The sequence below is a fragment of the Rissa tridactyla genome, chromosome 7 (genome assembly GCF_028500815.1).
Source record: "Rissa tridactyla isolate bRisTri1 chromosome 7, bRisTri1.patW.cur.20221130, whole genome shotgun sequence".
Lineage (NCBI taxonomy): Eukaryota > Metazoa > Chordata > Aves > Charadriiformes > Laridae > Rissa > Rissa tridactyla.
In genome coordinates, this window is record NC_071472.1 from 29,986,397 (window position 1) to 30,013,025 (window position 26,629).

Genomic DNA, 26,629 nt, shown 5'->3' on the forward strand with positions numbered 1-26,629 from the left:
TGGTTTGAGCCGAGTGCTGTTCATCTTACTGCAGTCTTGAATACCCCATATGTGAGGAACTGCTTGTAGTGTTTAATCAAAGGTACGCTTTGTTTGGTTTTAATTCACCTTGTTGCTGTGCATCTGTAAAAGAAAACTGGTGCGTCTTTCCTTTAGTTACCATCTAACCAAATGGTCCAGATAAAATAGATGTTTCACTTCTTTTCTTCAGGAGAAAGTTCCTCTAGTTGTGTGTTCTTTCTGTTTTCATCTACTGGACTTGAGAAATTCGGCAAGTATTTCCAGAGCTTAGGTCTGTGATTATACTCAGCACAGACACAATTTCATAATGTCTTCTGTCCTCGAAGGATGATTGTCAGTATAGATAATGGTTTAAAGCTGCTAAGGTGTTTTGAGATTGAAATATAAAACATCCAGCCATGTATATCATAGATCTAACTGGCCACTCGTTTATTTAGCTTCCTGTCTAGTCAGTATTTTCCTCTTGAGGGAGTCGTATTTTTTGCCTTGGAGTAACTTTTTAAAATAAACTTAGTCTTGCACCTGACAGTACTGCTTTAGTTGTACATAGCTGTGAGCTGTTGCTTAAAGAAAGCCATGAGGGGAAAAAACAATTCATGGAAAAATTGCAATATGTGTTCTGATTCAACCCTTTGCTATGCAGGAGCAGCTTAATAGGAGATTGGAGAAATGCTGCTTGTAAGAGTTACCTCCCTTTGGTCAGTGTTTTGATGGAAGCTGTGATGCTACTCAGTTTGCTTGATGAATTTTTACTAAAGCTAACAAGGGAGAGGAAACAAAGGCCTTACAGCAACAGTTAATCATATCTTCTGATAATTTTAACAGATTGTGCAATTATGTGATTACAAATAGATTTTTAAATGCCAAAAATGCCTTTTCTAAGAGTTAAATGTTAGGTCTGAGGAGTGTTGGAAATACCTACTTTCAAAGATGAGCCTTCAGGCACTGTAATGAACTTGCTGTCAGTCTTCTGTGCAATATCTTTTTCCCTTCTGGGTGCTTTAAGAGTATACTGTATGTCTTACTTTGTTTTGATCAGTATGTTTTAAGAGTGTGTATATTGGCTAATGGTGGATTTTTTTTCTGTCCAGCATGTGGAAGATGTTTTAAAATTTTGCACTTTTCTAGGATTTGCAAGTTTGTAACCTGACAATTTTTAACATGCACACTTTTGTACATAATTAGCATTGTATATATTTAACATGAGTCTGAAGCAAATAAAAGTAATTGAATGCATAACTTCTCCCTTTATTACTAGTGCAAAAATGAAACTAATAATCTGGATATACATTAAAAGAACAATTCTTTCATTTAGCAGGTAAAGCTAGGCAGCAGGAACAGCTGATTCTGTGTTCTGTCTTAGTTGCGTTCAAGTAACTGGTTTTGGTGGGGAAGGAATCAAAGTGGAGACAGGAATGTACAGACCCTTTTGGACTAAGAATAGCTATGATTACTCAAGTGTTGCAAAAAAAAAATTGTCTTTTTGCTGGGAAGGAGAGATGTCTGAGACATGAATTAGGGTGGGGAAGAGAGCCCACTAATGCATATTTATCTTTATTTATAAAGCTAAGGTTCTCCACCCACCCTGGGACTAGAAGCATCTCTTTTCTTCCTCCTCGTTGTCTTCCCATATAGTGACGTTTGCTGCAGAGTATGCAAGGCTACGGATTCTGGAGATTACTGTCAATCAGGAGGAAACTGAAATCTGTTCCAGGCTCATGTTCAGTTGGTTTCTTACCCCTGTAAACAAGACAAACCATGCTGTGAGCTTTAACAGGAGGTAGGACCACCGTGCTTCCATCTGTTACTAGAGGTAGAACAAGGCATCCTTATTCATAACAAACGGAGTTTTGACTCCCTTGCCTGCATCACAGGAACATATTAGACATCACATTAGACATATCTACATATTAGATTTCTTAGTAATGTTCGTATGACTGAAGACATGAGTTCCTTTGTTCTAGAGTTCAACACATTAGGGGCAAACTGGCATTCAATAACAGCGCCATTTACTGGGGCACTTTCTGTAGATGGTAACCATAGTTCAGAAACATAAGCATCAATGGATGTAATGCCATAGCACTTACTGGGTAAGTCAGATATCCTTTGGAGCGCTGTCATACTGCCTGCTCCTTTGGAGCATAAAGCAATACTCAAGTTTTCCTCAAAGAGAAATGGAAGCAAGGGATTAAAGTAACTTCTGAAGTGGGGTACAGGCAACATGTGCCACGAGTCTAATAGAAGTCTCTCTTCCTTTCTGTCTAAAGGAGGATATCCATCCAAATTCAAATGAAGCATTTACCTCAAAAACAGACGTGCTCCTGTCACTCCTTGCAAGGTGGCTTTGTCTCCTTCCACTAGCAGCATCGCACCTTCCCGCAAGCCCTAATGTAGGTGGAAACATTTAATGTTATTTTCAAGCTATTTGAAAGGCTAGAATGCTTGTGACAAGTAGGCCAGTCCTAGTGCAGCTCACTATGACTACAAACAAGACTCTCGCTCACCAATTTCTAGCAAAGATGCCAAGACAAAACTAGGTGAGTTGTCTTCTTTTAGAAGCTGGTTTTCTTGGTCTGGGTTTGGTTTTTGGTTTTGGTTTTGTTTGGTTGGGTTTTTTTTTCCCCTTTTAAAGAAGGAAAAGCCATTAAGGAGAAAAGGAAAATGTGGGTTTTTTTTCCACAGTCACTTCTGCTACTACCATGCTTAGATCCAGTTTGGGCCAAGCAACAGCCAGCTGGGTATTTAAAGCAAAACTTTATACTCCAGGCTTAAGCACAGGGACAGGAAACCCAGAGGTCCCATTTCCCCAGACAGACATACTGTAATTACGAACATAATACCGAATGAGCAAATTCAGAAACCTACAGAGATTTAAAAAAAAAAGTAAAGTTAAGAATATCTGCAAAAAGATAAGGGGAGGTATCTTACCATCTGCATGGGACACCACCCCCAACATACAAAATATGAGTGGTGGCCAGTGACTGGAAAGATCAGAGCTGCCTAAAATACAGTGTTTGGCAACAGGACTCCAAGTGTCTAATAGGCAGAATGCGTTTCATTTGTTCTAACCCATTTTCTGCAAGTGAGCAAAAACCATGGTTGAAGCTCTTAGCAAGAATATAACTAGCCTTCCATGCCACAGTTCTGTAAGGCTTGTCAGGCAGGGGAACCCACACTGAAAGCTAGCGAGAATGCATTTAAAATGTTTAACGTGCTACAGCCCTGAGCTTCCTGACTGGGAACTGCTACTCACCAGAACTGGAGGGGTGTTTGGTTCTTCGTGATACTGACGAATTCTTTCCTCTCTTGTCTCCTGCAATAACGAGTGTAGATTTAGCTGCCCAGGCAATAAGGTAGGATTTGGAGCTACCCAAGGAGCATGACACCAAGCAATTTCACAACATTAAACAAAGCAGGCACTTCCCCTCAAACAGAATGTTTTCATTAGGCTAATGTATTGAAGGAAGTGGCAGTATTGACTTTAACAAATATGTATTTTACCCTTCATCACTAGCAACAATTGCTGTAGGTTGATCAAACAGAACTCGCATGATCCCAACCCTGAAAAGCCTTAAAACTTACATCCACTCAATTCATCCAGACTTTTTTTTTTTTATTTATTAAATGCTATCTCTATGTGCTCACCCTCAGAACAAGAGCACTGAGGAAGGTGGTGGAAGCAAATGCCCAAGATGCCACTTTCATGAAAGAGGATAGTGAACCATGGATTTCCACTGATTATGTGATTGATTGTCCTTGAGTAGGTGTTAGACTGAAGAATTTCCTTCTGTGAACAGCTCTGCCATGTTTCCTGAGGGTTTGCTGCTGAACTGAGCAACAGTAGTTAAAGAAATCAAACCAGAAGGATTTGTTGGTAAGGGAACACAGGAACACGGCAGGGACTTGGTACAGCACAGAGCTTCCAGCCTCCTCTTGGAGAAATAGCAAAAGTTATTTATAGGGAACAGGCTGCCTCCTTATCTAGTGACAAGCTGGTTAAATGAGTACCTACAACTTCATCTAAATTCCAGAAGCGCACCCTGATCCTGCAGTTCTTCAGTGTCCCCTAATTCTTAATACTTCCATGAAGAAATTTTGATTACAAGGAGGAAACTATTTGATATGCTAAAAGATGCACCACAGAAACTGTTTCCTTGAGGAATTAGCTCCTGACAGGTTATTCAAAAATCAGCTCTTCCATACAGGGGAGATACCAGTCTTTGTGCTTTTCTTTTAGCTATGCTAGTATATGTGCTTGCTCAGTCTGGACATTACAGGGTGTGCTCTCTGCAGGGACACTACTGCCTAGGTATTTTCTTGCACAACGACTTTGCACGCAATTTCAAGATCTCCCTGTTCTGATGGTTCCTTCAGACCTTTAGATATTTAAGACTCTTAATGTATGTGTAAGTTAGGTCTTCTCAAGTAGCAGCCAAGACAGACTATGGCAGACCTTTCCAGAAATACAGTGCATTGCATCTTAACATTCTAAGTTTCTCTCTCTCTGCCAGGTATGAAGCAACAGTATTTCAGACATTGCACAGCTTCTGTTTGTGAAAAACACTTTGTTCCACCTCAGTAATACTGTTGCCAACTCCTCTTCCCACTCAAAGAAAAGCTTTAGGAGGGAGTAAAATGTTACTACCTCACTGGCATTTCCAACTGCTCTAGAGAGCAGCTGTTAGACATCCTATAGCTTTGTAAGGCCTCGCAAATACACGCTGTCGTTACATCTCCGCACCCTGGTTACTGTGTGAGCTCTGGCATACGTTACTTACACCCATGTGAGTGCTTTTAACATCTGGGTCCAGGTAGTGGGGGTTAATATTAAAAGGAACTAAACCCAGGGCCTGCAGGGAAGGTGGATAAACAATTGGCATGTCATTGGTAGTATTGATGCTGATGGTGGCAACGTTAGTTCCTGCGCTGGATCCCATGTAAGGAATCCCCTCCTGAAAGACAAAAGCAATTGATTAGCATCCAGTATCACAACGAGGAATTGCATTTCACAGCACCTTCTATCAGTCTCAGAGACTCAGCAATCAGATCAGACTTAGTCCGTCTAGCTCATCTCACTGCTAACTTTACAGATGAAAAGCAGAACAAGAATTCAGATTTTGAGGTGGGCGATAATTTGCGTGTGTGATGGTTGTCAGAGAACTAGCTGTTAAATGTCCTGTACTCACGACTTTGTGCCCCCATTACAAGAGAGTACTGGTAAGGTTGTCGGTGCATATACTGGACTTCACTATTAAGAGAAGAGAGACGACTCTACGTTGCAGTTGCACGGAATATCTGAACTAGCTTTTAAATAGTTTCTGAAGAGAGTAGACCATCTGAAGCTGAGTACAATGTTGTGACTGCATCAGCTTACCAGTACCATGACCAGCCAGCTTAATGCTAGTTTAGGTACTACTAATGTGTACATGGTACCATGTACTATGCTGTACGTAGAAGGATTCTACACAAACATGCAAGAGCATGGATAATGCTGAACAACTTGTAAAAATAAGCTATCTTGAGAGAACAGGTGCTAATATAACCAAACAGCTATTTAGAATTAGCTTAATAGCTATTTAGACTGGGACAGAAACACTATCTGGCTTTTCTGCCCACAACAGGCATTGAATTTCTGTATACTAAGACAACTTAGCTAACTTTTCCTCTTGGCAGCTGGCCTTTTCAAACATACTGTCCTTGCATAAATCTGTCTGAAGTCGTTTGCAGTTCCACATTGCCAGGGGAACACCTTGCTTCTGTTCCATGGATGGTGTATCTTTCCTGTGCCTTACAAGGTTCACCAACCAGAATGGGGCTGCTGACCAGAAGGGTTCAATGGCACTCATACCTCTCAATTCCAGGTCAAGGAGGTACCCAAGGTAATTACACCATTTTCAGCATCAACAGGACATTGTCTCAAAGGCATGTACAGATCCAACTCTGTTGGTTTATTAGCAGACAACCTACAACTTGAACACATCTGTATCTATTAACAAGATACAAAGTGGACATATCAAGCTGAAAAACAGAGTTCCTGGACATAGATTAAATCCCGCACTGCTCTTCATTTGTATTTTAACTTGAGGGGCTTACTTCTAAGGTACTACACAGCATTTTACATCCCAAGATCTTGCAGTCCCACATCTGGGAAGCTGCCCTAGAAAGGCAGATTGCTGACCTTAGTCTTTTCAGGCTTCAATGACTAATGACAGCCTTATTTGGCCACAGATTTCAGTTCACCAGGTTGCATGAGATGGCTCAATATTTGAAGTGTATTAAAAATGTAGAATCAACTTGGATTTGTCTGAACAAAAGCTTAAGTGCGAGATCCTGCCATTCAGGCTTAGCCTGAGTCCTGTAGTTTTTACCTCAAGAACTCTTTTCCTGATCTCCTCTATCAGACTGTTGTCATAGAGAGCTTTCAGGAGACGGAATGTGTTGCCACCTCCTGCAGAAAAAGAGTCCAGCTTATTTAACATGCTTTCACCACCAGTTTTAATTGAAGCCTTTACAAACTTGGCAGGTTCAATGATTTCTATGCTCTATTCAGGGTACCCTGCTTTGAGCAGCAAAAACTCAGAAGCTTCAGAAGAATGGTCATGGTGCAGGCCACAGGCTCGTAACACTGATGCTGGCTGTTTGACAGCAGATGCTGTTCTAGGAGCATGGTATTAGGACAACGCTCAGTTTGAGCACAGTAGCCCTGAATCTTCTTAGACTTGATACAGTAATGATACAGCTATGGTTATCATGTTTTTAACAGTGAAGTACTGTTCAAATTAATAATTTGAAACTTACTGGAGACAAAACAATAAATTCCATTAATAAGTCTCTCCTACTTCCCTCCACACCACTAAATTTAGGGGTCTTACTGTTCCCAATTAAAGTTCTGTTTTATTTGGTTTCTAATAATTTTTCATTGTTGTCTCTACAGTGCCAGCTCTCAGCCGGGCTAACCCAGTATCCTAAGGAGCATGAAGTAAAACTTACCAATAAATATTGCTTCAGATTTCCTTACAGCTTCCACTGGATCACAAGATTCATGAATGCTGTCCAGCCCATAACCTAAATGGAAAAATATTTACCTTTGTCACTTCAGTTTGGTGGAAGAATATGGCATGTTCAATCCCTCCCTGTCCCCCTGAGCCAAACGTCTTGCCAGACAACCAGGGAAATTTCAGACAATTCCACAACATAAACCACAGTATACATCCTACATTAGTGTAGGGCTTCTGCCTCCAGCTGTACCAAAGGAAATGTTTGCTTTATGGACATACGTGCTCAGTGTCTAAGAGCAGAGCATTTCACTCAGCAGGTGCAGGCTGAGGCACAAAGTCCTGCTGAGCACTACTGGCTAACTAGAAAATAAGAGAAGGAAAAAGCTGTCAGTCTTCAGCTTGGCTGCGAGTCTGAATAGGATGTGCCATCATTGGTCTAGCATTACTAGTGCAAGTATCTGATCTGAGTATTTTTTTGTAATAGTTAAAATGTCTGGCTTTGACAGATTTGCCTTGCTGGAGTTCACCGAGTACAGGAAGTGCCAGGAGAGCCAGAAGAACATGGATATTTGATAGCAGCAATCTTTCTGCAAGACAAGGAGCAAAGTGTGCTGCCCAGGGAAGTGAGTACTGATTATTACTGCAGTAACAGGTCCAAAGTTATCCTGAATCATAGAATCACAGAATGGTCCGGGTTGGAAGGGACCTTAAAGATCATCCAGTTCCAACCCCCTGCCCTGGGCAGGGACACCTCCCACTAGACCAGGTTGCTCAAAGCCCCATCCAGCCTGGCCTTGAACACCTCCAGGGATGGGGCAGCCACAGCTTCCCTGGGCAACCTGTTCCAGTGTCTCACCACCCTCACAGTAAAGAATTTCTTCCTGATATCTAATCTAAATCTCCCCTCTCTCAGTTTAAAACCATTACCCTTTGTCCTATTGCTCCACTCCCTGGTAAAGTGTCCCTCCCTATCTTCCCTCTAGGCCCCGTTTAGGTACTGGAAGGTATGATAGATCCTAGGTGGAGGTGTTGCTGTAGGGCACTCTGGAAAGATCTTTGCTTCAAGCAAAGCTCAGTTGCTGTTTGTCATGGAAATACCTGGCTGGTTGAAGTGCATTATTGTAATGGTCTTCACTTAACACCAGTAACTGCACGGCTTGAGCAGAGGTTTAAGATGTATGGGAAGAAACGTCCCCCCATGTGACTAAGGCGGATAAAAAGATGCCACTTAGTATTCAAGAACAAAAACTTCCTCCCCGAAGTGGTTAGAAGTGTTTGCAACGAGATTTCTTCCGGAGGCCTCTAAACCCTCTCCATCTCGGCAGAAGTTACCGAACGCCTCCCTCTGCTCCCAGCGCTGCCCGTAACTGTCCCGCCGGCACCGGAGCCAGCCCGGCCCCTCTCCGCTCCCCGGCCCGCACCCCAGCGGCACGGGCTGGCGCCGAGCCGCTCACCGCCCGCTGCCCTGGCACCAGCGCTCCGCCCGTGCCCGCCCGGGCGCCGGCCGCGGCTGCCCGAGGGGGACCAGCCTTACCCAAGCTTTCAAACTTCTCCCTGGCTGTCCGGGCGTAGCCATCTCGGTCGTGCAGGGCGTAGGGAACGAACAGCACCCGCTTCACTTTCCTGGGGAGAAGAAGAGAGGGGGGGAGAGGAGCGCTCAGAGGCTGGGGGGGGCGGCCCGGGGCGGGCTCCCGCAGCCCCTGCGCGGCGCTTACTCCCCGAGGAAGCTCTTGATGTGCTGCTGGCAGTGGCCCAGGTAACCCCCTCCGTGCAGGGTGGAGTTGGAGACCAGCAGCAAGCGCCGCGGGCCTCCCATGCCGTGCCCTGCCCGCCGCCCGTGTGCCCGGCCCGGCCCGCCCCTTCCTGCCCCGCCGGCGGCCCGCGGGGTGGGGCCCGGCCGCCGCCGCTCCCGCAGCCCCGGCCCGGCCATGCTGGACTTCGCCATCTTTGCCGTCACTTTTCTGCTCATCCTGGTGGGCGCCGTGCTCTACCTCTACCCGGTAATGCCGCCGGTGGCGGGGCGGGGGGGGAGCGCTCACGGCCCCCGGCGCGGGCGGGCAGGGAGCGAGCGGCCGCGGGGCCCAGCCGCCGCCTCTCTCCGGCCGGGCCCGGCGCCGGCCCCTTCCCACGTCCTCTGCGGGGGTGTCCCAGGCGGGTGTCCCCGCGGCCCGGGTCCTGCCGGGGAGGCGGCTGGCGCCGGGGGGAGCGCTGGCTGTGCAGGCCCTTCCCGGTCCCCGCTCCCTCCCAGCGGGGCGGCCCTGCCCGCAGGCTTTGGCACACCTTTGGCACACCTCGTCTTTTACATCCCTCTCAGAAGGGCTGTCTCTGCTCACCCTGCAGCTTTGCAGGCGTGCAGATCTCCAGGGCACAATCTGCGTGTAAGGTCTATACTGCAAACCCGACCCTTTAAATCTTTATGCAGGGATCTTTCATCTAACTGGGTGAATAATCCTGGTTTAGCCCGTGGGACTGGGCACACGCAGTTGATTGGCTTCATAAGCCTTAGCAGGTTTGAGACCTAAAGATGTGGCTTATCCAGCTTTTGTTTAATGTTTGTAAGCAGTGCAGCAGTATTGATGTGGAAAATCCAGCTCTCCTGCTGGAAAGCCGGGGGGCTCGTATAAAATCTAAGTTCAAGGAGTTTGATACATTTCCTTTTACTCTCTAGGCATCTAGGCAAGCATCGGGTATCCCTGGGCTGGCTCCAACTGATGAAAAGTAAGTGCTTTTCATCTCCACATCAGTCCAGTTCAGCCTTGCCAGTGGATGCTGTTCATGACCAAATATCCCCATTGTGTTCCTCAGGGATGGCAACCTGCCAGATATCATCGTCAGCAGCAGTCTGCATGAGTTCCTGGTGAACCTCCATGAGAAATATGGCCCACTGGTCTCTTTCTGGTTTGGAAGGCGTCTTGTTGTCAGCTTTGGCTCAATTGATCTCCTGAAACAACATGTTAACCCCAACCGGTTGTGTAAGTGTCCTTTGCTTTGTCTTTGGGTCCATTTGTTCTTTCTGGCCTTGCTGGGCATCCTGTGTCAAAGGAAACCGGGGTTTCATTCTAAGTAGAAAGAAAACGAGACTTAGTCTGTAGCTGATTTGGTGGTTCAGGTATGTCTTTTGTCCTGCTTATTGGAGTTAAATATCAGTGACCAAGAGTTGTTGCTGTCCAATGACTATCAAGAAATTAGTATGCTTCTGTCTTTTATCATCTCCCAACAGGCAAATATTTATGGAAAGCATCAGGTTTGTTAGTCATTTGAAACAGCAAGGTGAAGATCCTGTAACAACTTGACGTTGATTTTAAAAGTAGGTTGAAATACAACCTAAGAGGGGGAAATATGCTAAGTTAAGTCTGGAAAGAACTGTACTAGTTTGTAATAGCTCCTGTGTGTGGTTCAGTGTGGAGGTTTTTAAGGTATTATTTTAAGAAGTTATTTAACTTTTGGTTTTCTTTGGCATGTAGAATTTTGTGCTGCAAGCCTCTAAGTGATCTTGCAGGCTTGGAAGTGGTCAGTGGTGCTGGTAGCTGAGTTGACGCTTTTAATCCTGGGAGGATATTTTAATTTATGGTGGGCCTTAGGTGGGTGTTTTGCTTTCTGAGATGATCACAGACAATAAGTTAACTTTCATATTTGGGTTTAACCTCTTTGTTTTTCCAGTTTTTGTCTTACAAGATTGAATGAGGTGCTGGTTGCACACTCTGACCTGATACTGTAGGCTGTCTTTAGGCACAGGCAGATATCTCAGCATCACTTTGTGCTGGGGTCGTGATGGGTAAGCTTCTTGTATGGTTGCATGACAGACTGAAAAAAAAATTGGTGATGATCCGAGAAAGGAGTGGGAGTTAATGAAGATCAGCAAGACACAGTCAACAGCAATTGCACTCCAGAAGGTGGAAAACCACCCTGAAGGATCTGAATGCACTCAAGTGTGTTTGGGGGAAACTGAGCAGACAGTCACTTTCTCAAAGCTCAGCAAAGTGGTGACATGACCCGAGCAGGCAAGTTCTCAGAAACGTACTGAATTTGGGAGTACCCAAATACTGGGGAAAAACAGATACGGTGCCTGAACTTCAAGGAAGGAAATGTCACCCAGGCAGGAACTTGCTATGCCAAGGGCTAAACATATTTTTTAAGCATGGGGATAAATAGGAAATGCACACCATAGTTCTTTGATAATTACACTTCTAGGCAAGGAAAGTGATAGAATTGAGTTTCTGTCAGGGTTTCAGTTCAGCATTTCCTTGGACACAGCTTGAGTCATTACTGAAGCTGGAGGTGATGGGATATGAGAAGTGGAAGAGGGAGTGAGGCTGGATCATGTTGGGAAAGAAAAATGCTGGGTTGGGGAGGTGAAATACTCCCACTTATGTTAGCGGCCTGCCCTGATGGTGTCAGGGCTGGGACCCCTTGTCAACAGTGAAGCAGAGTGTCGGAGCAAGAAGATGGGCATCCCTGAGGGCGGGGGCAGCAGAAACAGGATGGGAGGAGCAAGAGCAGGCTGTATTAACTGGCTGCAGGATGACATGGCCATGGAAAAAAAAGAAAAGGGTGCACTGAGTCATGTATTTTCTGTAGAGAGAGGAAAGCATCTAGACTATTGCATATGATGAACTTGAGCCAGACCTGGCATCCTGTGTACGGCTATGACCTGTGTACTCAGGCATGATTTCAAATAAAGCAAGTGCAAAGAAAAGCTGCCAGTGCTCTCAGAGGAGTGGGGAGCCTGGGGAAAGCGTGTTCAGTCCAGCAGAAGAGCTTATGGGGGAATCCTCATAGAAATGCAGCAGCAGCAGCAGGCTTAAGGAGCGTTCTTGTGATCTGTACTGAACTCAGACCTGAAAAAGCAGCGATGTTAGTTGTTTCAGTGCTTTCCTTTTGGCACTGATGCTTGTCAGAAGTGCTCAAATTTTATTAGAGGTGAGGAATCCTACTGATTGTTTTTCCTGGAGCTTTGAGGTATAAACAGCATACAGTAGCTGAGTGGCTGTAGCAAAACAGTTCCTTTACCGTTTCCTGGTGAGTGGGAATAGGTGTTGTGGTAGCTCTCAGCCACCAACTGGCTCTGGGCAGCTTGCAGTTTTATTGGAGACCTGGCCTTGCCTGTATCGCTTCTGTGCACACAGTGCTGTGGGGCAGGAGACAGCCCGCTGTGGACTGGGTTGTATCCAATTTCTGACTCCAGCCCCACATGAAAACCCTTGCCATGTGACGCCTCCTCAGTCTGCTGGGGTGCCCGAGGACAGACCTGCCCTTCGTAGGTGCCTGCTTGTCGGTTTCCAAGTTTGAGGTGTGGGGTTTGGCTCCAAGTAGCATAGAAAGGTTCCTCTCATCTCATGAGTGTGTCACAGGTATGGTTGAACTTCTTGGAGAAAGAGAGAGAGAGGTGCTGATAGTGCATCTCTCACGAGAGCCTTGAAGTTGGACTAATTGCATTCATAGTTATTAACAGATTCCCAATGCCAGGAGACTGTTTTTCCTCATGCTTAAAGCAGTGTTTGCAGCTGGTATGTTTTCATGGCCATGGTTGAGATTAATTTACAAGGAGAATTCAAAGGAAGTAAAACTTTGCTGCTGGTACTGGTGATTCCCGTGAGAGGCTCTGGGGAAGCAGTCCAGGCCTGTGAAGGGTGTGGATGTGAAGAGGGTGGACTAGTTCAGGATTGCCAGGAGCAATGGGTTCAGAGACCCACTTGGAAAACTCACATGAGTCGATGTCCCCTTTTGGGTTGGGACAATGAAACTGAAGCACATTGAATGCTCGAGATGGAGCTATGGGTCCTGGCCTGTTTCAGCAGGATAGCTTCGCTCTGTTCTCTGTGCATTTGTACTGTGCAGCTTCAGAGGTCCTTTCCATCTCTGATGTTCAGTTCTACTTGGCATCTGTCTCGACTATCCAGAGTTATATCTTTTCTCCACGTTTACTTACAATGGTGTCTAGGACAGGATCTGAGGCTCTTGGGATGAGGGAGAAGATTTCCTTGTAAGTGGAAGGAACAGACAAAATTATGATTTGCTTCACTAAGAGGACTGAAAATGTAACCCTAGACATGTTTTCAAGACGATGACAAAGGAAGAAGTCCGTGGAAGTGCTGTCAGGACAAAGCTGTGTCTCCAAGGGGCGGTTTGTGCCTCGTGGAGTCACTCACCTCCCGTAGCTGTGGAGAAATAGCCATTTCCCAAGTATGGCGAGGCAGGGCCAGCCCTCAGGAAAGGGCAGCCTGGGCTTTGCAATCCTGCGTTCCCAACAGTGAGTGTATCAGTGGCATGGGACTGCCAGTTTGCGCTAGGGACAGGGGAGAAAAAAATGGAGCCTGTGGCTGATCCAGGAGTTTTCTTTCATATGCACCAGGAGATCTTTGCAGTTTCTGCAGATGATGGTGCTAAGCATCCTCTGGCTTTTCCAAATGCCTCTGCTTGCCAGATTTGCTGTGTGGGCTTTACCATCAGCCATGTTTCTTTCTAGCTACCCCAGTACTGTGCCTGGCTCTGCCAGGGCCAGTCAGCAGGGAAACGTGGCATGAATAGCAGCAGCCACTCCATGGCAAAGTATCTTGGAGGAGGAATTGGCAGCAGCAGCTAGAGTCACATAACAGCCTGCTCCACGTGGAGAGCCGCAGGTACCATCTGCTGTGCCAAAAGACACATGCACATACTCCTTGTCGTTCAAAGTGGGAAAAGAGGGTGAGATGCCAAGCTTAAAAACATTGGAAGGGAAATGATGTGAGAGAAAAGCATTTAGGAAAGTTTACCGTATTCATGCCTCTGGCCTCATTAGCTGCTTTTTGTGTCATTAGGTAGTAAGTCCTCTGCAGGTGGCAATTGTGTCTTCTTATATCTTTGTCCAGTAGCATAATGAGGCCCTGATGTCTTCTGGGAATCCCAGATATATCCACAGTTGGTAGTCATATGCATCTAGCCCAGCCTTGATGTTTTCTGATGCCTCAGAGGTTTCACTCTCCATCTGGGACAAATAACAGGCTGTGATAAACAGTGAAAATATCCTTCTTGAAAACCCCATGATTGCTGCTTCCAAGTAGTTCCTTAAAGATTCTGACAGTTGTGCAAGACCCACAGAAAAGTTCACAGAAAGGCAAAAGCATATGCCATGCTTTATTGCACGGTTTTGCATTGATGCTTAATATACGTCAGCAAATGTATTAAGTAGAGGCCCCTGGTGGTGAAATTGAGAGTTAAAAATCTAACTGAAGTGAGCCATAGATATGGAAGATGGAGGATATGTGTTTTTGTCTAGTTTGTACACTCTTGCATGTGTCTCTGCAGAAGGAAGGTAGAAAGTAAGGCAATTAGAAGTAGAAAGCATTCTGTAGCTTAGTGGGGTACTGTTTTCTGTAAGAGCTTCTCTGCTGGAGGCAGCCTTGACTGAGAGAGGTAGGTGTTGGTTTGGGAAGCGCTCATCAGGAGGGAACTCGGTGCATGCAAGAGAAATCACGCAGGAGCAGTAGGGTGTCAAATGAAGTTTACTGGGCCTGGGAAGCAAGGTAAGGAGTGCAAAAAGCAACCTCTGGCTACCTCTCTCATGTGAGCTGCTGTGTCTTGAGTGCATAGCCACGGTCAGGGCAGGAGGGCGCGCCGGATGTCATGGGGGAATGTGCTAGAAGGGCTGCAGATCAGGCTGGTGGAGAAGGGGAAGGAGCTCACTGTTGTTCACCAAGTCAATGGCAGAAGCCATTGGAACAAGCTTCCAAGGCGTTATTACTAAAGAGTTGGCAGAGCCAGCAGGCAACCTCTGCAGGGGGAGCCGATCACAGGATGGTACCCTGCTGCAGGGAAGAGACCTTATGAGGTCCCAGCCCACACTGAGCAAGAGAAACTTGTTACCCCAAAGAGACTGCCTAGAAGTAGCAGTGCCCGATTAAAGAGATTGCTGTTTTCATCAGCCCTGTGTGGTGTGACTGCCTGACTTTCGAATGGTGTTTCCTTTATTTGCTTTCAGTGGATCCCTTTGAGACAATGCTGAAGTCCCTCTTGAGGTACCAGTCCAGCCTGAATGGGGATACAGGAGAGAGCCACATGAGGAGAAAGCTGTATGAAAATGGTGTCACCAAGTCCTTGCAAAGTAACTTTGCTCTCATCCAGAAGGTGCGTAGCTGTCATTGTACAGCAGAGAAGCCCTATGGGGCTCACAGGAGAAAGTTTAGTGAGAATGATCACTAGGATAAAGGAGCTGCATTCAAATTAGTGCTGATATAAGCATCTGTGACAGTGAACAGCCTCTGCCCGTTCAAGCATGATGTGAATATTTGGTTTCTCTTAGCTCCAGTGGGTTAGGGGGAAGGGCTGAGCTTGGTAACTTGCTATGCCAAGATACCAGATGCAGTTAAAGGTACTGGAGCACCTGGATTCTAAATTTATTTCCCAGGACAGAGGGAGGAGCAAGGAACCAGCTATTGGGACCATAAACAGGTGAGGAACTGTTCTGTTGACTCAGTCCAGCAGCCAGAATATGATCTGTTTTCCCAGTCTGGAGCTACTCGTATTAAAGGTTTTAAGGTTTCTTTTGTGACAGATGGAACAAGAGAGGAGGATAGGGCTGCCTTGTTGGGAAGAGGCAGAATATTAGAGGCTAAAATATTACTGTTTAAGTTAACAACGGAAGGAAACCCTGGAAAGAGTGTAGCTTCATGCCATAGCATGAAAGTGTGGTCTGCCTTAGGAACTGGGTGGGAATGTCTCCAGGGTATGTTTGGTAAATAGGTTGCTGATATTACTGCCAACTAATGGTTCCTTCCCTCTCAAGCTGTCAGAAGAGTTGCTAGCCAAATGGCTCTCCCTCCCTGAGGCACAACACGTGCCACTCTGCCAGCACATGCTGGGCTTTGCCATGAAGTCTGTCACGCAGACAGCTATGGGCAGCAGCTTTGAAGATGACCGGGAAGTCATCCGATTCCGCAGGCATCATGATGCAGTAAGTGTCACGAAGAGCCAGGAAATCTCCTATTATGGTTTTCCACACCAACATCACACAGCTTGTGTCTGTGTACTGTTTAGTACAAGCTACTGCTGAGACTTTAACATTAAGATAACATTAAGCTTAAGAGCTAGAGGGCTCTGCTTCAATTGTCCCATGTTGAAACTATTAGAAAGATTCTACTGCTGATCCTGCTGTGATTAGTCTAAGAGGTTTCTAAAGGATCTGTGGGGATTGGGAACACAGATCCAATGGCAGTTGAGAGGTGTTTGGTACCTAAGTCAGTTAAACTCTACTGGGAATGCCAGTGGAACGTGTCCTTTTCAAAGATCTTCTGAAGGCTCTGTGACATTGTGGAGAAAGGAAAATCTGAGGAGGTCCCAAGCCATGTCCACATCTGGGGATTTTAAATCTGCTGTTGATAGGATGGGAAAGAAACAGTTCCATCTCCCATTCAAGATTCCCATATCTTTTTCCCTACAGTTGTAATTACGGTTGTTCCATTTCAATTAAATTTCAGCTATCATGGATGTAATATCTGGAATGGAAAGAGAACCATAGAATCATAGAATGGTTTAGGTTGGAAGGGGCCTTAAAGATCATCCAGTTTCCACCCCCCTGCCATGGACACCTCCCACTAGACCAGGTTGCTCAAAGCCCCATCCAGCCTGGCCTTGAACACTTCCAGGGATGGGGCAACCACAGCTTCTCTGGGCAACCTGTTCCAGTGTCTCACCACCCTCATAGTGAAAAATTTCTTCCTGATTTTATTTGGTGTTTTCATATTCCTGAATAGGGAAGAATAGAAGAGTCCCAGCAGTCTCGGCCTTTGGTGAGTGATGGTGCTCTTCTGTCTGTCCTTTCAGATCTGGTCGGAGATTGGGAAAGGTTTCTTGGATGGGTCCCTGGACAAAAACATGACTAGGAAGAAGCTCTACGAAGATGGTAGGTTCCTCCCAAAATCACAGTCTTCCTCCCACTCTGATAAGTACTTAGAGTTAGCTAGCATATGGAAGCACTTAATTTGCCCAGCTGTCTTGGGTTTTCTGCAGAGTTGATCATCGTGCCATAAGCTACCAGATGTGTCCTCCTTACCCTTGCATAAAATCATTGTTTTGGAGTTGAGTGACAAGCGTGCCATTGTGCAAGAAGTTTGAAGGACCAGAACTCTAGTTCCAGGTCTAGTTCTAGCGTCTGTCCAGCCTATAATTCTGATAGAGGATCCTGGGAGGTATCTTGTGCTTGCTCCCTTCCTGTTCTGTTCCCTAGTGTCCACTTTTGACCTCTCTTGGAGGCAGGCAGTTGTGCTAGGTGGGGACAGATGGAGCTGCTTGGTTTGTCCTGGATGGTCATTCTTATGATGCACCATTTGGTGAATGTGCTGACAGTCGCCTGCAGGCTAGAAGACACAAGTACAGAGGTGCTGCTTTGATGGATACTTTCCGTGTGATAGCCTCTGGTGTGCTATTACAAGGTAACATGATTTTCAGGTCTGTTATGGCAGTGCCTTTATTTCTTATGTGTTTCACAGTAAGTTATTTTATTTCTGTTGTCCTGTCTTTTTTGTTGTTAATAGTTAAACATTGATTGATAAGATGTTAAGCAAAAGTAGCTTGCGTCTAGAACTAAGGATTTCCTTGTAAATCCTCCAAACCCAGTATTTCCTTCTTTATGTTGCTGGTTCTGTGGGTTTCAGAACCTGAGGAGAACTACTGCCCTGTTAAAATGGGCTTCTCCCATGGGCACTTGTTCAAGACTGTTGTAGTAGGATGATACATTAGGACACAATTTCACAAACTCTGTCCGGATAGTGAGGCTTCATGTTTAAGTGTTGCTAGCTTTCCTATGCGGAGAGGAGGGAGGAAGGGTAGTTTTCAGATGAAGAGGCTGAATTGGGCCTTGGTAAATCAAGCTTCAGATCCAACTTCTGCTCCTTGTTTCCTCAACATGCCAAGGGCATGTAAGTCCCTAATTCCCCCCCAGTTCCCACAACAGCCACCAGGAGTTAGGCACCCAAATATCTTCCTACGTGTTGACTCTTTGTGCCAAAACCCTCCCACACTTTCCCCACCTTCCTCTCTCTGCAGACTATTTAGCACGAGCCATGCTCTTGTACTGTGCTTGTAGAAACCCTAGCAAAGAGGAGATCGTCAGTGGCTGGAGGTGCTGTAACACTACAGGCCATGCAACTAGTGTTACCCGGCTCAAACATTTTTTTATGGGGGCTGATTAAACGCGTTCTCTGATGGTTCAACGCTAACTCTTATTTGACTTCCCCTGACCTGATTTCAGCTCATAGAGTACATGTCTCGGTTATACCTGTAAGGGTGACTTTTTATAGGCAACCTGTCTTGTTTGGTTCCTACATTTTCAACTAAATTGGAGATACCGCCTTCCAAATTGACAGTAACGTGGAAGAGAGGCTGCTTCTGTAAGTGAGCCCAGCAGGGACAGCTGGTCTGAAAATCTGCTTGGGGAGATGGATTTGCTTCTCCGCAGATCTCAGGATGACCAGGTTTTAAAATAAACATTTCTTTTTGCTTCCAAAGCTCTGATGGAGATGGAATCCACCTTAAGGAAAGTTATAAAGGAGCGCCGAGGCAGATCATTCAACAGGCACGTCTTTATAGACACCTTGCTGCAGGGGAGCCTGAGTGACCAGCAGGTCTGTGCAGCTCTTCTGTCATTATACAGCAACGGACTTTAGCTATTACAAGCTCATTACATTGTAGCCTTGGATTAATTTAAGTTTGCGCATCTTAGGTCAGATTCCTTACTAAAGCAGGGTTTCTCATTCTTTTTCTTTTTCCGTTCCTACAATGTTTAATTGCATTAGGCTTTCATAGCTTTCCTTGCCGCTGCTTCGTTGCTATTTGTATAAACCAGAAGTATGTTAATATTAAGCATGTCTCATGTGCCATTGCAGTGGAAGTTCTGTAGAGAGTTCAGTCTATGTCTTCTAGATGTGTTTCCTGCTCTCTGAGCTAAAGGGATTTCATGCACTTGAATGGAGAATGTGCCACTTCTTTTTTATCTTTACAGTCTTATGGACTTCATTCTCTGAAGTAGATTTTATTTCCTAGATTCTGGAAGATACAATGATTTTCTGCTTGGCAGGATGCATAATTACTGCTAACTGTAAGTACAGATTGTAGGTAACTTTCCATCCTTGCGCTCAGCTGTCTAAAACTGTGTGTGATGACGAGAGACCTATTCTAGGCTAATAAAAAAATTATATTCATCATTCTGTTTCTCCCGAGCTACAGATGTATAGAAGAAGCTAATTTTACAGCAGACTCTCGACACAGCCTCACAGCTAGTGAGTTGAAACCAAGCTGTGTTTGACGACCTTCCCAGTCTTCTGGTGAACCTTAGAATTTCTTCCCATTGCTTTTTGGTTGCACGCTAACCCCAGCCAACTGATGCTAAATTTGATGAAAAAGCACCAAAGCACCAAAAGATGTAAGCCACAAGGATCATGTTGCAAAATAGGTTCTGGCACATGGGAAGAAAATTAGACCAGAGTACTGGAATCTGACTGGCTGCTTTGAATTTCTGGAGGATAGGTGTGTTCCATGTATGGAAGACTTTCAAAGAAGCTACTTCGGGATTTGTGTAAAGATTATGGAAAAAAAAAACCAAGCAGAAATACAAACTGGACTGTGTAAAATCTCTTATGATAGGGGGATGATTATCAGGCCCTGTATCTCAGCCAATGGGGATGGGACTCAAAGAAAACCTCCCAGGTGCATCTGGGTGTTAAAGAATGTGGAAATTAAATTTGGCAACTCTGATAATACTGTCCCCAGAGAATATCCTCTCCAAGTACTCCAGGAAGACTGTCATTTTAAGGGGCTTTACTGCTCAGCGATTCCAGATAGTTCTCATGAATAGGTTATTTGGAGCGGTAGAAACATTTCCTTGTAGCTTTAGGGAAACTGCATCCTACACACTTATTTCTTATGCAAGGTTTCTTTTTCATTATGCTGTTGAAGATATCTCTTGAGTACCTCACAAAATAGATGTAGGGGAGACAAGTGCAGGCCAGCTTGCTGCGGAGAGCTGTACTGCTCTTGTCACTCCCTGTCAGGAGCCCCAGACGATGGCTGTTGAGCACTCACCTGAGGTGTGGTGGGGAAGCCCCCCAAATAAGGGAATTTTCTGAAGCTTTGGACAAACCTGGCTCCCCAGGGTTTGCTGGGCTGTGTGATCCCTTCCCCAGAGCTGTGAAGCTGAACAGCTCAGTCTCCTGCACAGCTCCCTAAGCTCATCATGGCGTTGCAAAGAGAATTTTAGCTCGTGTGGTCTCTTGTTACACAGGCGTTCAGCCTCTACTCCTGCCACTGAATACAGATTCAGTACAGCCTGTTGTGAACAGAGGTCACCCTTTTTTGTGTCAAAAAGTAATGTTGCAAATAAAGGAAGTAAGAAAACTGAATGCAGTTTGTAAAAGATTGAATTTTCTGGGTCCAATCTTGTCTTGATTTCTTCCCCAGTGTGTACTTGGGCAGTCTATTTCCTGGCAACCTCAGAAGATGTTCAGCAGAATCTGTACAAGGAGATGGACCGTGTTCTAGGGAAGGGACCAATTACTCATGAGAAAATCGAGCAGCTCAGGTGGGTCCCATGGAAGGAACTGCAGAAGGTTATCTCATGTGGTGGGGACAGGGGCTTCATGTGCAGGAGCCTGATGCCCAGCCTATACTGAGCTAGAAGAAGGCATCCAGAAGCTACTCCCTTCTTTTTTCTGGCAGTGATCAAACCATAGGATGACTTACAGCACAGAGAGAATCTGCTGTAGGGCTCCAGACTTGGGGACCAAGCTGCTCTCGTCAGGGTGTCCATAGGAAACCCTTTAGGTTCATGAGCAGAGGAGAACACAGAATCAGTGCCCTGGCTGCCAGGGCAAAATTTTTTTGCTTACTGTCTTTTTTGGTTTCTGTCCTAGTTTTCCAAAGGTAGGCAGTCATTTTAATGGTTGCATTCATGTCAGACATATTTAGAGAGAAAACATGGAAAAATCTTTTCAAAGGGTCACAGAACTAGGATGATGACTGGTCAACAGTGTGCCTTTATTTTTCATGCGTCTGTTCATGCAACTGGGTCCATTTTCTATTTGGACTAGTGTTAGAGTTTCAGTTAGGGAGTGTTGAGTATGTGGGTTTCTTGCTGCCTCTTGTATGGGTGAGAGGCACAGGAAAAGGGCTGGGGTGTTTATGCTTTTTAGCGGAGTTAGTTAGGTTTCAAATCTGAAAAAAGTGTGGTGAAGAGAGATTTCGATAACCTTCCCTAAAAGCTGATAATGAGATTTAATGCTTCTTGCAAAGATGCAGGAACTCCTTGCCAGAAAAATATGAAGTGCCTCAGTGTGGCTTGAGACAACTCCAGGAGCAGACTGTGACCCTAAATGCAGCAGGTGACTCAGCTTTCCTTGCTGCCACAATGACGTGGACAAGCTTCTCTCTGGGAACGTTAAACTAACTAAGTCTTACTGGTTGCAGATACTGTCGGCAAGTCCTGTGTGAGACAGTGCGAACAGCAAAGCTTACTCCCATCGCTGCACAGCTGCAGGAGCTGGAGGGCAGAGTCGACCAGCATACTATCCCCAAAGAGGTAGGGCAGTACTGGGAGCACGAGGCCACTCTCCTTTCCTGGAGGGGAATTTGCTGTTTCTCCTTCTTCCCATGGAGGGGTGGGGCAGGAAGACCATTTCTTCTGACACTGTTGAACCTGAGCAGCTGCTTTGTCATCTGAAAGTACAGTTTAGCTCAGTGTTTCCCCTGCAGTTCCTCTGTGGGAGAGACCCTGGGAACTCATGTTCTCTTGCTGAACAGATTTCCTTCTCGTTCTGGGTCCACCAGGGATGAATCATCTTTTGAAGGGTCTTAAGGGCTCAGTTGTGCATAAAAGACCATGATTTCAGGCCTGATCATATCACCCATATTTCCCGCACAGAGCAGTACCTTCCACTGCAGAGAATAAAGCAGTCCATACGGATGTGCCGGGAAGAGTAGAGTAACGGGATCAAACCCTCTCTAACCACCAACAGTTGCAACATGGCCTTAGAAGTTAAAATCCTAACATCTGGGCATGGATTATGGAAATCTGTAGATGAATATAGCATATTGTCTTTTTAATCCACCTAGTAGATATGAGTAGTCTACAGAGTAATTGTCATCTGGCAGGGCTGTCCAGAGGTGGTTTTAATTATGCATTTCTTTCTGCTCTGACATACATCTCCTAATTTTCTCTGCAGACACTTGTGCTTTATGCTCTTGGTGTGATGCTACAGGATAGTTCATCGTGGCCATCGCCGTACAAGTATGTAGAATCAAAGACTTTTATTGCAACTAATTCCTTTCCCTTTTTTTAATTAATATTCTTTAGATCTTACAGCATAGCCTGTTCGGCTGCAGGGCCTGCCTTAAGCAGATTTTGGAGATGAAAGAGAGTCTGTGAGAAAATCAATTTATGAAAGTCTTGGTTTGTTTGTCTCCATGGGTGGGAATTTGGGTCAATTTAAGTCATGATCCTCCCATGCTCCAGTCTGCATGTATGTATGTGTTAGAGTTTAGTAACAACTTTTTTTGCACGCGCACACACATGCGTGCACACACGCGCATACACACACAGCTTCCCTGGCAAATGCTGGTAAATTATTTTTAAGGTTTTCTGCAAGAGTGAAACAGTGATTTGAATGGCTTTGGAATCACTGCTTGTCATCATGAAACGATGATGCAAGGGAGGAAACGTCAGTCTGAAGTTACGCTTTTTCAGGGGGAAGGAAAATGCTACCTCATTACTTCTATCTGCGAAAACAAAACTGACCAGTATTTCAGAGGTTAAATAAAAAAAATTGCTGTAGCTTCCTATGGCCTCCAGGTGGCAAATATTAACATGTATCTGACTTACTTCACTTACGCTGGGAAAAAATGTGGGTCATTTATTCTAGACAGAGAGAACAGACAGCTGAGATTTAGGAGAAAGAACAGAGCCTTTAGAACAGCACTTGTCCTCTCCTGCAAGTGTAACTCTTACAAAAGGGTCAGGCATTGATGCAGCGATCTAAGAGCACCTTGTCAGGGATTGCCCACTAGGACAGGACGTGCACTGTGTTTAGGAAGGATTTGCTGAGGCCTCGTGGGAGGGACAGCGAGGGCTGCTATGAACACAGTGTGTTTATTCCAAGGAGAAGGAGGCTGAGGTTTAGCCTGAGGTAGACGTGTATTTCTGTGATGGAGACAGGGGATCAGCTCTTTGTGATCCTTTCACCTAGCTGCAGTACAAAAACACTGTGTGGCTGTTTACCCTCTCTATTTTTTTGCTAGGCAGCTGCATTTTCTTTTGCTATTACGACATCTGTAATTTGCCACTTCAGTTCAGGGGGAATGTAAGTTTGATGCTGCTTTTACTGAGGGTCAGCACCCACATGCCTTTTCACCTTGGTAGAAGCAGAGCTTGGATGTTTAGGCAGGGAGCCAAAGGCTGATGTATAAGCAGAAATATTTAGCAGAAAGTGAAAGATAACTGCCTTCCATCTGTCAAATTTCATATTTTTTTTTTATATATATATATATTTAAATTGAATTATAATTTATTAGTCTCCCTGTGGTTAGTTGATTATGGGAATCTTGTTTTAACTCATGCCAGCCCTGCATAATAGTTTTCTCACAGCCTCCACCATCCTAATGCTGGAAAACCACTTTTCTCACTTGAATGAGTCACCAGCTTCCCTCCCCCAGCACATATACATAGACATACACACACCAGCTGCTTGAAGAGAAGGGTGAGGGGCAAGGAGAAAAGGGAAATATTTTTGGAAGTGAGAGAGGAAGGGACATGGGCAGAGAGAGAGAGAGAGGGAGACAAATCAGATTGTGTGTGCCCTGGAGGGGAATAGAGGGCAGGTAGCAGCATCAGCTCAGCTGCGTACTCAAGCTAAATACCCACTGCTGAGAGGTAATGCATATTAGTTCCAGCCCTGTATCACGCTAACTCAGTTTGTCAGCATTTTGACCAAGCTGGGACACAGCTGACCAGCTGGGACCGTAGATGGAGTGGATGCACAGTTGCCTTCATACATCTGTGTGGAATTACCCAGCATGATTTAGAGAGAGCAAATTAGTGACATTCTGTGTTTCGTTGCCAGTTTCTTACTCCTGTGTGCGCACATGTGGCCAGGGAGAGGACCCTGTGCCTGCACAAAAAGCCTCAGTGTATTTTGTCTTTCATAGGTTTGACCCAGAGAGATTCAATGAGGAACTGGCCATGAAAAACCTCTCCTTGTTGGGTTTTTCAGGAAGTCAGGAGTGCCCGGAGTTGAGGTGAGCATAGGGAAGGAGGTCTTTGTGTGTCTCAGTGGCAGACAGGAGAGAAGGTGCTTTCAGCCTCTTCCTGTTACTGCTGAGACAATCTGTCCAAGCTGGCAGTTGTCATTGGCAGATGTACATCACAGAAAGGTTTTTATTCTTTCCTCCTGCCTCTTCCCTCAGGTTTGCCTATATGGTGGCTACAGTTCTGCTGAGTGTCCTGGTAAGGAAACTGTATCTCCACCCAGTGAAAGGACAAGTCATGGAGACCAAATATGAACTGGTAACCTCACCAAAGGAGGAAGCCTGGATAACGGTGTCTAAGAGAAGCTAAAAGCAAGCAAAACAAGGGGCTAAAAGTGCCAACATTTTAGCAAGTGAATTTCTGAGCAAGGGTCTTAGGGCGAATCACGCTGGCGCCACACTGACTCAGCCAAGGAATTTTACATCCAGATTTTGTTACCTTCCACGTTCTTAACCACATACATCTCTTGGGTGCTTTTTCTAACTCAACTAGTAGTCATATTAAAGTAGATCTAATCTGTATGCCTTTTTTGCATTTGCTTTTGGATCTCTGGCCAAACCGTTGCAAAGGAAGCAACAAAACCTTGCAGTAGTGTATGTATGAACTGTTGGGTGCCAGCTCGTCAAAGACCAGACCTCTGGTTACTCCAGCCCCTTTCCAACAGCAGCCAGAGCTGGATAAGAGTGCCTCTTCATGGATCTGGCTAAATAAGCTAAATTAGCTAAATAAGACCTTGGAGACACAAGGACAAAGCCTTTCTCTATATATAGGTATTTTTATTCAAAGTGTCTTTCCTTCCCTTGAGCTATAGCTATAACTGTCAAGAAGAGCAGATATATCTTGTGAGAAGTATGTGTGAGTGTGTGTGAGAGAGAGAGAACGATAGAAATAAAGTGGGGCGGGAATTGCACCACTGGCTCTCTTGCTGCATAATCTTGCCATGCTGTGGGGTTGCAAGAGAAAGGATGACTGAGAAATGCTAGTAAACCAAGAGGAATAAAATTGGTTTGGCCCCTGAGAAAACAGACGCATCAGTGATAATATAATGAAATGAAATAAAACCACAGAGCAAAGCCCTGAGAAAGGGATTCTCTATCCTGACAGTTCTGAGGGCAGTGTCTAATCTAATCAGCATCAGAAATTGACAGATGCTTGCAATTCGTTCAGCACTGGGTCAGCATGAGATTGGTCATGCAGATGCTGGAAAGGGAGAGTGCTGATTTTATAGGGCTCTGGATTAATGTTGTACTTAGTAACTTAAAAACCCTTCAAAGAATCCTTTTCCTCCTCCAAAATGGGTGCCAGCCAGAGCAGCATCGCGTGCCACGTGTTCACAAGCTTTTCCCTGCTTCTTTCTTTCTCTTTTGGCCATCATAGGTCAGCTCCTGAAAGATTTTACAGAGCCCCACTGTATGGCTTGCGAGGCAGGAACCTCTTACCTAGTCATCTCATTGGAGTAATTGCCATCTGACTTCCTTTTCAGGTTGTGTTTCTCCCTTCACCCCCTTACCTCCACCATTCTATAGGACCACCCTTTACCTGATCTTTATAAATCTTTTCCCCATAAACCTGACTTGTCTGTTAGTTCCTAGCCCCCTTCCCACCCAAAAGCGGTGTGGTGGTCGGTGAGGTGTTGCTCAGCCTGCAGTTGTGTGCACCCGAGCTGCTTATGTACACAGCTAATGATGCACCACAGAGCAGGCCAGGAGTGTGTGGCTCCTGTTAGAGCTGCTTTCTACTGCCTCTGCAGACAGGACACACTTTACATAGGGACACATACCTGGTAGCTGCAATTCCCATTTCTGCAGGCATTGTTCCTTTCGCTTGCACCTTCCAGGTCAGAAAATCTGCTTTTATAAAAATGTTTTAGCTCTTGTATTGCTGCCAAATCCCATCCTGAATGCAGTCCTGTCGGCTCTTATGGGGTTAACATCTGATGCCAGCCTCTGTGGGCACCAGACAAAGAAAATTCTGCTCTTGGGTTTAACGTGTCAGCTCTGCTTTTGGTGGAGCTGTAGAGATTCAGATCCCTCCCAGTGCAGTTCGTGTTGGGGGAGAGGTGAGCCAGAGATGCTGTTCTCCCGGTTTTTGTCTGCTGGGCAGAAAAAGGAGGGTTGTGCAGTTCAGCTTGCTGCCTCTCTTGCATTGATTTTTATAATGAACTGCAAGAAAGCTCTTGCTAGTCTGACCTCCGTTTAACTGAAGGTTGGTCATGTCCCCAGATGGTAATTCATGTTAGGCTTTGCTTCACTGCTTCTGCAAAAACGCCCATTTTTTTCTTGAAGGTTGCAGATGTTTCCTAAAGCTTCTGAAGAAATCAGCGTGGTAAAGGGTTTGACTTTAA

General features: G+C 45.3%; 2 protein-coding genes across 5 annotated transcripts; one reads left to right on the forward strand and one right to left on the reverse strand.

Annotated features, from left to right (window-relative positions):
* Positions 1-1,559: 1,559 nt before the first annotated feature.
* LOC128913041 (alpha-aspartyl dipeptidase-like) lies at positions 1,560-8,873 on the reverse strand. Its single transcript, XM_054210016.1, has 8 exons — positions 8,735-8,873; positions 8,554-8,642; positions 7,012-7,086; positions 6,390-6,469; positions 4,800-4,973; positions 3,275-3,334; positions 2,324-2,406; positions 1,560-1,761 (listed from the first exon to the last, which is right to left on the reverse strand). Exons 1-8 carry the CDS (start codon positions 8,833-8,835, stop codon positions 1,683-1,685), a joined length of 741 nt encoding a protein of 246 aa, XP_054065991.1. The 5' UTR covers positions 8,836-8,873; the 3' UTR covers positions 1,560-1,682.
* On the forward strand, positions 2,295-24,806 carry LOC128913040 (cytochrome P450 20A1). 4 transcript variants are annotated; one of them, XM_054210014.1, is made up of 14 exons: positions 2,295-2,411; positions 7,526-7,642; positions 9,688-9,737; positions 9,825-9,991; positions 14,977-15,122; positions 15,781-15,948; positions 16,818-16,896; positions 18,501-18,616; positions 19,035-19,089; positions 20,448-20,568; positions 21,453-21,564; positions 22,208-22,272; positions 24,186-24,275; positions 24,444-24,806. In XM_054210014.1, the coding sequence occupies exons 5-14, from the start codon at positions 14,994-14,996 to the stop codon at positions 24,592-24,594; spliced, it is 1,086 nt and encodes a 361-aa protein (XP_054065989.1). In that variant the 5' UTR covers positions 2,295-2,411; positions 7,526-7,642; positions 9,688-9,737; positions 9,825-9,991; positions 14,977-14,993; the 3' UTR covers positions 24,595-24,806. The 4 variants fall into 4 exon arrangements, 3 of the variants coding, with proteins under 3 accessions (XP_054065989.1, XP_054065987.1, XP_054065988.1); XR_008467823.1 differs by lacking the exons at positions 2,295-2,411; positions 7,526-7,642 and adding exons at positions 8,904-9,019; positions 21,279-21,367 and having other exon boundaries at positions 24,444-24,495; XM_054210012.1 differs by lacking the exons at positions 2,295-2,411; positions 7,526-7,642 and adding an exon at positions 8,904-9,019.
* The last annotated feature ends 1,823 nt before the right edge of the window (positions 24,807-26,629 follow it).